The sequence below is a fragment of the Helianthus annuus genome, chromosome 14, assembly GCF_002127325.2.
Source record: "Helianthus annuus cultivar XRQ/B chromosome 14, HanXRQr2.0-SUNRISE, whole genome shotgun sequence".
Taxonomy (NCBI): Eukaryota; Viridiplantae; Streptophyta; class Magnoliopsida; order Asterales; family Asteraceae; genus Helianthus; species Helianthus annuus.
Window position 1 is genome coordinate 76,132,835 of NC_035446.2, and position 12,676 is coordinate 76,145,510.

Here is a 12,676-nt window from a genome sequence, read left to right on the forward strand (position 1 = left end):
TTTACCAAAACCGATGCTCTCCCTGATTTTAGACCCGCCCCAATCCATTTTCTCCATATCAATGGAAAATTCATAGCCTTTAGATTTGAAAGGATAAAATTCCAATTGATAGAATCGTATGCCTTTTCAAAATCAACTTTGAAAATGAAAATTTGTTTTTTGCAACTTTTAGCCCAAGCCAAAACCTCGTTAACAATCAACGGTCCATCCAAAATGGACCTCCCTTCTATGAATCCCGTTTGTATGTTACTCACCAAATTTGGAATGATTGGTTTGACCCTTCTAACTAGGACCTTTGCGATAATTTTGTAAACCATGCCGATTAAAGAAATTGGTCTAAAGTGTTTAACTAGAGACGGATCACGTACCTTTGGGATTAAGGCTATGAAAGATGCATTACATCCCATTGGAATGTTTGGCTTGTTATGGAACTGTTTCATCAACTTCATTACACTCGGCTCTAAAATCCCCCAGTATTTCTTCATGAATTTGAAAGTTAAACCATCGGGTCCCGGGGCCTTATCTTCACCACACGACCAGATAGCATCCTTAACTTCCTTGTTTGTGAACTCTCCCACCAAACTCTTTGCTTGTGACTCTGTTACTTTTCTGAAGCCTCTTTTATCCATCGACGGTCTTTTCTTCAATGGCTCATCAAATAGATCTTCGAATACCTTCCTGATGTTTTCTTTGACTTCCCTTGGTTCACTAAGAACCCTGCCATCTATTGTTATTTTATTGATCCGATTCCTTGCCTTCCTACAGTTTACCATCTTATGGAAGAACCCCGAATTTTCATCCCCCAATTTCGCCCAGTTAACCTTTGCTCTTTGCTTTAGGTCCGCTATTATTTGTTTCTCGTGCTTTCTTATAGCAAGCCTCCCTTTGACCCTTTCTTCCTTCTCCTCATCTTTCAGTGCCCTTTTCTCAGCCGTGCATTCTATCTCTTCTATTCTTTTCTTTGTTTTTCTGATCTGTTTCTCCTCCTTTTCCTTCTGCAATTTTCTCCATTCCTTAATCTTTACTTTCAAATTCTTCAGTAACGTTGCCATATTTTTTATCCAGTCTTCCCCATTAGTATGTTTCTCTATGGTTCCTTTTACTACATCATCAAATCCTTCTTTCCCTATCCATGAATTAAATAGCCTAAAAGGAGGTGGCCCATAATCTTTTAACATGCACATCAACATCAATGGGTTATGGTCCGATAGGTGTCTCGGTAGGGCTTCCAGTTTTGCATTTGGCCATTTACTCATGAATGCATCACACACCAATATTCTGTCAATCTTACTCATGCTGGATCCGCTTTCCGTCATGAACGTAAATCTAGACCCGGTCATATGATATTCTAGTAATCCCATTTCAGCAATAAATTTGTTGAACGCCATTGCACTTATTGGGTCAAACTTAGAATTCATTCTATCTTCCAAAACCCTCACCTCGTTAAAGTCCCCAACTATTAGCCACATACCTTGTGTCTTCTGTTTAAAGTCTGCCAATTCCTTCCATGTGTTTCTTTTCTTCTGTACGTCATTTGGCGCATATACATTACACATATTTATCGTCTCCTCAATCCCTTCTATGTTACCCGAGATTACAACAAAATTATCCTTCTTCACAGTATCTGTTACCTTCAAAACCTTTGGATCCCAAATCGTTACCAACCCTCCTGATCTCCCCTGTGCTTCTACTATTACTAATTCTATTTCTTCAAATGGCCAAAACTTTTTCATTATTACCTCATTCAAAGACGATACTTGTGTCTCTTGCAAACATAAATATCATCATATGGTAAATTTTTTCTCTCTAGAATCTGAAAAGTCGCCGGAGGTTTAGCCGGAGATTGCCATCTCGAAATAGCGTGCAAGGTCCTGATCTTCTTCTGGAAGTTCGGTTGGCACCTTTCATTCTATCTTGATTAGGCGTTTCCCCCCTCCGATCGGTTTTATCTCTTCTCGGTTCGCGGATTAAAGCCTCCTCTTACTTAAGAGGCAAAAAAACACCTTTAACTGTCATTATAATATTAATTAAGAGCTAATGACATGGGAGAAAGAGCTTATTCAAAAAGTCATACTTAAAAAAGTCTTCCCTCCATTCACATTCACATTTATCCCAAACCCATTCCCTTTCCCTTTCACATTCCCATTCCAAACCCATACTCATTATCACCATCACCAACCCAAAAGGGGGATTTTAATTCTGTCACTTTGCACCACACCAACAAGCTTTGGATTCTCTTACAAGATTCAACAACCAAAAAGACACAATCTTTTTTTATTTTTATGATTCCATCTCAAATGGGTAGTGTTTGGTTTCATGTCTTGTGGGATCTTTCACTTCTTTTCGCCCAAAAAAAAGGTACCCATTTTCCAATTTCTACTGTTCTTTTACCAGCTTTCTTGTTACACTTTTATCTCCTCAATTTATGTTTCCTTTTTTGCTTTCGGAGCTTTGAATTACTGTCATGTAGATTTGGGATAATAAAGTCTTGATCTTTTTGTAAAAGGGTGTGGAAAATAACAAAATTGAGTTCAAGATTTGTGGGTATTTGTCTGAAATGACAATTAGGTCCTTGATTGACTGTATATGACTTAGAAATGTAGAATCTTGATTGCCATTAAAGGGGGTTTTTGGGTTTGATTTGATTGATAATTTCATTAATTTGTGTTAGTTTTTTTTTTTTTTTTGAAAAGGTTGCAGATGTAAGGGGGGGAAATGAAAATCAAAGAGTGGATTGATAGATATAGAGTTAAATTGAGGAAGATGATGATGAAATGCTTTTATTCTGGGGAACAGTTAGAAAGGAAGGAGATGAATGCTTCTTCGGAGTCTTTAGCGACTCGGGACTTTTCGGCTAGTGGGTATTCGTCTCGACCCGGTGAAGCTGATCCTAAAGTGGATAATAGTAATATAGAAGAGGCTGAGTCGTCTCTGCGCGAGAGCGGTTTTCTTAATTATGAGGTAAAGTTTGTTAGTTTTGGTTCTGCATTGGTTTGGAATTTGGATAATGTTGTTTTGAAACATGTTTGATCATCTGTGTACATTGGGTGTTTGGATTTGTGTTCTGTAACTGATTATATGACTGTCTGGTTGACGGGTTGGCGGGTTGAGTTTAATGTATCTGGACATGACCCTTGCAACTATTCTCAACCTATTTAACTAAACCATGTAATGTAGATATGGCCTGTGTAACTTGTTTATCTAAACGGGTCAAACATGGGTCGACGGGTCAAAATGACTTAACGGGCCAGTGGATCCACCTGCCTAAAACTAATTCAATCTATTTTAGATTCAACTTGTTCTGCTGGTTAGGGAGTGAGTGGTGAGATTAAAAGTGTTAGGGACCAAGGGTTTATGAATTAGGTAATGGATATTTCAGTTTCACGTTTGACGGAAAAGATGAAATTTCCAAAACCATTAAACTTAAACGGGTTGACGGTGCAACCCAAACATGACCCTTTTATGAAATAAACGGGTTAGACACGTTAATCCGAACACGGCCTGTTATAAACAGGTTGGATGAGACACCCCAATACATGATTATTTTCGACATGAACTGATACATCTTTTCAACTTACAGGAAGCAAGAGCGTTATTAGGTCGACTAGAGTATCAAAAAGGAAACATAGAGGCTGCCCTTCATGTCTTCGAAGGAATCGACATTCCCGCCATTATTCCCAAAATCAAAAACTCACTTTCCCGAAGATCCGAACCACCCAGACGCCATTCGCAAAGCGATACTTCCCCACAAATGTCCGTTCACGCTATTAGTTTACTGTTCGAAGCCATTTTTCTCAAATCAAAGTCATTGCAAGCTCTAGGACGGTTTAAAGAAGCAGCCGAATCCTGCAGAATCATACTCGAAACAATAGAATCTGCCTTACCCGATGGATTTCTCGACTTTTCATCGTATTTTAAACTACAAGAAATCGTGAACAAATCTGTCGAGTTGTTACCTGAACTCTGGAAACTTGCTTCTGATCCTCAAGCGTCCATCTTGTCATACCGACGGGCCCTGCTTTACCATTGGAATCTCGATCATAACACGCGAATGAATATCGAAAAAGAGTTTGCTATATTTCTGTTATACAGCGGTTGCGATGCGAGCCCGCCAAATCTCAAATCCCAGATGGAAAGTTCTTATGCACCCAAGAACAATCTAGAAGAAGCTATTCTTTTGCTACTGATTCTGTTACGAAAGACGGTTCTTGGCATAATCGAGTGGGACCCGTCGATCTATTATCATCTTTCTTTCGCATTATCGTTTTCGTGTGATCTAACGTCACTTGCTCATCAGATCGAAGAGTTCCCACCTGCGATTCTCGAAAGAAAAGAACGGTACAACACTTTGGCACTATGTTACTATGGTGAAGGCGAAGAAATCGTATCGTTAAATCTTTTACGAAGCTTATTTAACAATAATAAAGAGAAAGAGAACCACCATAGTTATGCTTTTGAGATATTACTTGCTTCCAAGATATGTGGAGCGCGATCGGATCTCATCGAAGAAGGAATCACATACCTTCGAAAGTTACTTACGACATTCGAAGGAAATTGCGACGAAATGATTAGTGACGCTAAGTTCTTACTTGGAGTCTCACTTTCCGCAAAATCAAGAACTTCTAGTTTGGATTCGGAGAGGATATCGACACAAATGGAAGCGCTAACCGCGCTTGAATCGGCACACAAAACGATGAAACACGAAGACGCTAATGTTTTGTATAATCTTAGCCTTGAGTATGCAGAAAATAGGAAGTTAGATATTGCTCTTTACCATGCTAAACAGCTAGTGAAAATTGAGGCTGGTGCTAGTGTAAAGGGATGGATTCTTTTAGCGCGTATTTTATCCGCTCAGAAACAATATTCTGATGCGGAAAATATAATCGATGCTGCATTAGATGAAACGGGGAAGTGGGATCATGGTGAGCTTTTAAGAACAAAAGCAAAGTTACAGATTGCACAAGGTGATTTGAAGAGCGCTATAGAGACCTATACTCGGCTCCTCGCAGTTCTTCAAGTTCAAAACAAGAGCTTTGGTCTTCATAAAAAACTGTCAAAGGTAGTATAAATTTATTTATTGTATAATTTTGTATATAAAATGGCCCATAAATTTATTTTCTTGTTTAATTTTTCGTAATTTGGTTAGCTAAATCAAGATTACGGTTTTACCCTTTTTTCAGAAGGCGAGTGACAAAGAACGAGGGCTAGAAATGGAAACATGGCATGATCTTGCAAATGTGTACACTAGTTTGTCGCAATGGCGCGATGCTGAGGTGTGCTTGTTGAAATCTAAGGCCATCGATCCTCATTCGGCTTCCAGGTGGCATGCCACAGGTACCGATTATCCAATTATCCGATCATCCAATTATCCAAACGCTAATTATGCAAATTACTTAAAGATCATTCTTTGAACATTCTAGGCTTACTTCATCAAGCGAAAGGTCAACGGGAAGAAGCGTTGACTTTATTTGAGAAGGCGTTAGATGTTGATCCAAACCATGTTCCTAGCCTAATATCAACCGCCATTGTTCTTAGAGAACTCAATGACCGATCACTTCCGGTTGCGAAAAGCTTTATAACCGATGCGCTAAGGCTTGACAGGACAAACCCGCGTGCATGGTTCAATCTTGGTCTGGTTCACAAGGCTGGGCATGGTTCATCGGCTCTAGAAGCAGCTGAATGTTTTGAGGCTGCAATCATGCTAGAAGAATCCGAACCGGTTGAACCTTTCAGATGAAGCCTGGTTCAGAATCTAAATCTCAACATTGGTCAATGATTTAACATTTTGTTTTACCACAAGATGATAGATAGCTTGTTTAGTTTATGATGTAATAGGTATACCTAGTAAAGGCTTGCCATAATTGTGTATGATATAGTATTTATTTTATTTTGATATTGTATATGTAAATTATTATGTCCATGATTAATTTATTTGGTTTTTGTCAATGCTTCAAGCTAAGAGAGGTGTTTGGATGTAATGTTTTGAAAGCGATATATTTGTTGTTTGAAGTTTAAAATTTTTTTTATTATTCATAAAAATAATACATGTTCTTATGAAGAAAGGATACTCATGTCAAACGAGAGTATAAGCTCATAGTAGGAACACATTAGCTATTATTCGAACTCTTGGATACTCTTTGGCGAAACACACACACACATTAGCAAATTGTTGTATTGAGCTTGTTATCTTCCGAAGTTGTATTAGGATCATTTGGTGATCGGTAGTTTCCATCACCCGAGGTTTTTTATGCGGGAGACCATTCATTGATCAAGGGCTTTTTCCTCGTATAAATCCTTGTGTTCATCATTGACAACATTTCATACTAGTTCATACATTCATTCATCAAACTAAGCACTCAACCTCACAAAAATCAGATTTGGTTACATTATCCTTGTTGTGATTTTTGACCAAAACAGTTTGGCGCCCACCGTGGGGCAATTGGTGCTTCAACTCTGAAAAGTTTGTTCATTTCATTCATTTCTGTGCATTACCATCAACCACATGGCTTCTCAGGGAAAAACTACTTTGAGTTCCATGTCGTCGGTCACTTCATCACAGGGCATTCCACCGTTGCCTCCTGCTCCCCCTGCATTCCAGAAGAATGCTAAGAATGCTACGAAGAAGACAACCCCCATTTTCACAAAACCAACTGTTGTTTCTTCCTCTACACCTACTAACAGTGATCTTTATACTTTAATTTTGCAGATAAGAGGATACATGCAACAGCAGGATGAAACTAATGGAAGGATCCTTCGTGAAATTGATGAAATCAAGAAACTGAAGAAATCAGCGGAGGATCACTCCCCATTGATGCCCAGATCATTGGATTTCACTACTCCACCATCAACAATCCAGCATTCCAAAGCATCAAGTGTTCAATATCAAGGATCATCAAGTGTTCAGTATCAAGGATCATCAAGCTTGCGAAAGGTCAACGGGAAGAAGCTCTGACTTTATTTGAGAAGGCGTTAGATCTTGATCCAAACCATGTTCCTAGCCTAATATCAACCGCCATTGTTTTTGAGAACTCAATGATCGATCACTTCCGGTTGCTAAAAGCTTTATAACCAATGCGCTAAGGCTTGACAGGACAAACCCGCGTGCATGGTTCAATCTTGGTCTGGTTCACAAGGCTGGGCATGGTTCATCGGCTCTAGAAGCCGCTGAATGTTTTGAGGCTGCAATCATGCTAGAAGAATCTGAACCGGTTGAACCTTTCAGATGAAGCCTGGTTCAGAATCTAAATCTCAACATTGATCAATGATTTGACATTTTGTTTTACCACAAGATGATAGATAGTTTGTTTAGTTTATGATGTAATAGGTATACCTAGTAAAGGCTTGCCACAATTGTGTATGATGTTTATTTTATTTTTGATATTTGTATATGTATATTATTATGTCCATGATTAATTTATTTGGTTTTTGTCAATGCTTAAAGCTAAGAGGGGTGTTTGGCTGTAATGTTTTGAAAGCGATATATTTGTTGTTTGAAGTTTAGAGAAATTTTTATTATTCATGAAAATAATACATGTTCTTATGAAGAAAGGATACTCATGTCAAACGAGAGTATAAGCTCATAATAGGAACACACAGCTATTATTCGAACTCTTGCATACTCTTTGGCGAAACACACACACATTAGCAAATCGTTGTATTGAGCTTGTGGTAGAGGATCCTGTACATTAATCTAAAAGTGTGAGAAGGGTGAGAAATATTGTGGTGATGATATGTGTCCTCAATCTAAATTAGTTTAAAAGGGTAAACAAGTAATTTTTTTATTGATTTAATTAATTGATAACCTTCCATAACCGCCACCCTTAATTATAGGAATACGAATTAAGAATTAATCTACGAATGTGTGTCATCTCGTTCAGAACTGTATAGTGTTATATTTTTTATATAGTGTTACATAGTGTTATATGGTGTTATATAGTGTTTTTTTGGTGTTATATAGTGTTATGATGGATGTATAGTGTTATATGGTGTTATATAGTGTTATTTAGAGTTATATAGTGTTATATAGTGTTATAGTGTTATATTTGTCTGATAGCATGTCTATGATGGATGTATAGTGTTGTATATTGTTATATAGTGTTATATAGTGTTCCATAGTGTTATATGGTTTTATATGGTGTTACATAGTGTTATACGGTGTTATATGGTATTATATAGTGTTATATGATTGATGTATAGTGTTATATATTTCTTGTAGCAGTGACATATTTCTGGATTTTTTAGAATGTCTGAATTTTAAAATAAGTTTAAAATTGAATCGCTAGATTTTAGGAGTGAATCGCTAGAATTTAGGAGAGGTTACCTAATTTGAAACATATACAAAGACACTATTACCCCTACAATTTTCAAATCAGTCCAAATAATTAAAACACAATTTATAATTTGGTCCCTATTGATCTCACCCATTAGATCAAAGATCTAATGGTTTAAAACACTTCTTGCACTTCTTACACTTTTGAATTAATGTACACTATCCCTACCCTTGAGCTTGTTATCTTCCGAAGTTGAACTAGAATCATTGTTATTGTTTTGCTATACATTTGGTGATCGGTAGTTTCCATCACCCGATGTTTTTTATGCCGGAGATCATTCATTGATCAAGGGCTTTTTCCTCGTATAAATCCTTGTGTTCATCATTGACAAAATTTCATACTAGTTCATACATTCATTCATCAAACTAAGCACTCAACCTCACAAAAATCAGATTTGGTTACATTATCCTTATTGTGATTTTTGACCAAAACAGTTTGGCGCCCACCGTGGGGCAATTGGTGCTTCAACTCTGAAAAGTTTGTACATTTCATTCATTTCTGTGCATTACCATTAACCACATGGCTTCTCAGGGAAAAACTACTTCGAGTTCCATGTCGGCGGTCACTTCATCACAGGGCATTCCACCGTTGCCTCCTGTTCCCCCTGCATTCCAAAAGAATGCTAAGAATACTCCAAAGAAGACAACCCCCATTTTCACAAAACCAACTGCTATTTCTTCCTCTACACCTACTAACAGTGTAACACCCCGTGTTTTCGAATGTCAAAGTCAAAGTCAAAGTCCAAGTCGAGTTTGACTTCTTTGACTGTAACTAGTCTATTCTATGCTTTAAATTGTATTATGTGGAGTAAGTGTTGTTAATCAAAGAAATCGAGGTAATCCAATGTTTAACCGACCCGAAACGATTTACGACTGTGAATAGTAGGAAGTAACAATGCGATAAAGTTAACCAATCAATAATCAAGCTAATCGCATCATCAGTCGAACTCGAAACTCGAATTATGCGAATTTGGTGTTATTATACGTGTGTGTGTGCCTTATGTGTTACCTGTGCGTGTTTACCTGATGCTATGTGTGGTGATCAATCGAATCGAAACTCGAAACTCAATCGAACTCAATCGAAATCGAAATCGAATATGGAATGTAGATGCTTGTATGTAGATATAGTGGTTGGGATTAAAAGTAATTTGAATAGGAAACGCTATCGTACTCGTATCGTCTTCAATCGAAATCGAAATATCAAAAATCGTCGCACCGAACACTCGAAACAGGCTGTGGATCGATCAGGCTCCTAGTCGATCGAACAGCCCAGCCGATCGGACAGACTGTCCGATCGAACAGGCTGTCCGATCGGGATGCCTGGCCGATCGGCCAGCCCTTTCCTCTTTGGGAAGCCTATAAATAGGCCTGTCATTGTCATTCTTTCCACTTTTGGAAACCCTCTGACCGACCAGCTTGTGCTCCCCTTCTTTTCTCAGATTTCTTCCGATTTCGGTAAGTTTTCATCCTAAATCTTGTACTTTCTTGATCAATACACACTCCTACACCTTTCTATCTTTCAAATATTGATTTCTAACCGTGAAATCATCAAGATCTAAGCATTCTAGGATGATGTCATCATGGTGTTCTTCAAGAACTTCATGTTTTGGCCTCAATCCACCAAGAATCACTTGGATCTAGCTGATTTCCACATAAAAACACTAAGATCTATCACAGATCTAAACATTTACATAGTGTGAAGGATTGAAAGATGGATTTTCCAACTTTCTTTCAACTCTCTTACACTCAATGCCTTCAAACCGGTAGAAACGGAGCTTGAGCCAACTCACTAATCATTCTAAGGGTCAAATGGTTCAAGATTCGGATTCTATCTACGAGATTCACCGATTTCGGGTTAAACTATAAACTCCGTTCCGAACCGTTCACCGGCCGGACTTGGGTGATTCCTGTCCGAGCAGGGGAAACAAGTAAGAACGAAGGTGCCATGGTTAAACTCATTGTCAAAGTATCTCAATATAACGTCAAACAATCAGAACAGCCAAGTGTTAGATGAACAGGCCGACTAGGTCAGGATGCTGACCAATCGAACAGGCTGTTCGAACAAACAGCCCAACCGATCGGACATGTCAGCCGATCGACCAGGCCAGCCGATCGGCTAGCACATGGCCCCACACTTTAACAATTTCATGATGTATAGTATTGAACGAAGTGATGTTCGATCGAACGAGCTGTTCGATAACATTACTCATCGGATCATGAGATACTATGCTTCAACCCTTAATCGATTTTTCAACTCGTTCGACGTATTGGAGTGCCACCCGATCGAACATGCTGTTCGATCCGGTGACATCCAGCTGAGGACTTACTACCGAAGTGTCTAACCGATCGGTTAAGCCGGCCGATCGAACGGCCCGTTCGATCGATCGACCTGAAAGTTAAGAATACTCCAATGTTCTTGAATACTACAACGAAAACTTCAAAAGGACAAGCCATCATACACAAACACATCCTACTCAAAGGAAGAAACAATCCACTCAAACAGTCCAACCGATCGAGCCTACCGGCCGATCGAACAGGCTGTCCGAACGGACTGTCCAACCGAATGAGCAACCTGTTCGACCGAACCTACAGTTCGACCGACCAGGATGTTCGACCCATCATCGCTTGTCTCCATTTTACGCGTTACTCATCGTTATGCTATCGAACTATTCAGGCTAACCCTACTCTCAAGCGCTCCCTTCAATCCATCAATCAATCGCTGTGAGTATACTCGAACCCTTTTTGCTTTAGCACTTTTAGGTGTTGCATACGTTACTTATCAAAAATCACAATCGAACACACTACTCAATTATTTAAATGCTAACCGTTCGGCATGTATTACGTGACTAAATGAATGCTTGTTGTTGTGTTTACACGTGGAATGCTGTCTACCTCCCTTAACGACGTAGTACTATAGTTTGGACTCAGCACCCGTTCACACGGGGGTTGTTAAGGACAATTACTTGCATGAATTACCGTGGTAATCATGTATTGCGAACTGTCTCGGACAGTCAACCCGCAGTCATTGGTATCGATAGATCCATGTCGATAATTAACATGCTTCGTTTTCCTCTGTGTACGTGCTGGTTATGCGTAAACTATTTCGAACTCCATATGCTATTATCAAACTTGTATGCTCACCTTTACATTTTATGTATTGACTTTATTTTAACGTATGTGACAGGCAATTAGGATGCTTATCTGCTAGGAAGGCAAGCTAGGAATAAGCGTCTAGAGCATAGTTGTCTGTAGATCTTGCAGATCGAGTCTCTAGAGGCATTTGAACTATATTTATATTTTTATTTAAATCTGAGTTGTCGGAACAGTATAATTGACTAGATGCTTATCTGTAATAACTTGTTTTATTATTTGGGATACGTTATGGGACGTATTATTTGAACTAAATAGTAATGATAGTTGTTGTGGAAACTTCTGAACAATCTGTTTCGCTCAGTGCCATGCCCCGATGATTCCGCCATCGGTTGGGGTGTGACAGATTGGTATCAGAGCCATAACTATAGGGAATTAGGCTAGACACGACCTAGTCCGGGTCGCTGTCTTAGAGACCTAGACTATAGTTAGGAACCAACAGACCAAGCTTATGTGCTATATTCTAATATTCTACGCTATCACTGCACTCGAATTTTCAAATAGAGTCAAGCGATTTAGTCGAGATTAGGTGTGAAAGCCGCAAACGCTTGACTAAATTGTTTGGTCAATGCTGATTTTATCAATTTATCAATGATTTCCTCATTATTTTCGATAACGAACGAGGAGAATTATACCAAATCAGGAGTGAAATCCATATTTTGATGAATAATCTCCTCAATTTTACTAAAACAAGGAAGAAGTTGCTAAGCTAGGGGTGAAACCCTAACCTTGACAAATGGTTCCGGATCTTTTTTATTTATCTCACCAAAGCCTCGACGGACTCCAACGACCTGAACTCACAAGTATGACCTAGGGAATACGCGTTGAATGCCCAAGAATCGAGGCAGAAACGCGATCCCAAAAGTCGAAAAGTGACGACAAGTCTATTGCGAATAGTCGAATCGCTTTGGGTAGTCGATGTCTAATAGCCGCAGACAATCCATTACTCGATTTTATGTGTTTCGATTCTGAGCCCGCAACTGCTGACTCTGATAATTCGCCGATTTTATGTGATTTATGTGTTTATGTGTTTAAATGTTATGGAGAATTATTCGATTTTTGCTATCACCTCGATCAACACCCACAACTCGCATTGCTCTTCTATCTCAACACGCTAACAAGTCGCTGCAAATCTAGACGAAATTACGCTACAATATACGCTTATATTATACTCGACATGCTATACGATCATACTAT

General features: G+C 38.8%; 1 protein-coding gene across 1 annotated transcript; it reads left to right on the forward strand.

The window, feature by feature from the left end:
• The first annotated feature begins 2,107 nt into the window (after positions 1–2,107).
• On the forward strand, positions 2,108–5,946 carry LOC110908508 (protein NPGR2). Its single transcript, XM_022153463.2, has 5 exons — positions 2,108–2,358; positions 2,694–2,961; positions 3,581–5,059; positions 5,181–5,334; positions 5,421–5,946. The coding sequence occupies exons 2-5, from the start codon at positions 2,716–2,718 to the stop codon at positions 5,735–5,737; spliced, it is 2,196 nt and encodes a 731-aa protein (XP_022009155.1). The 5' UTR covers positions 2,108–2,358; positions 2,694–2,715; the 3' UTR covers positions 5,738–5,946.
• Positions 5,947–12,676: the final 6,730 nt, after the last annotated feature.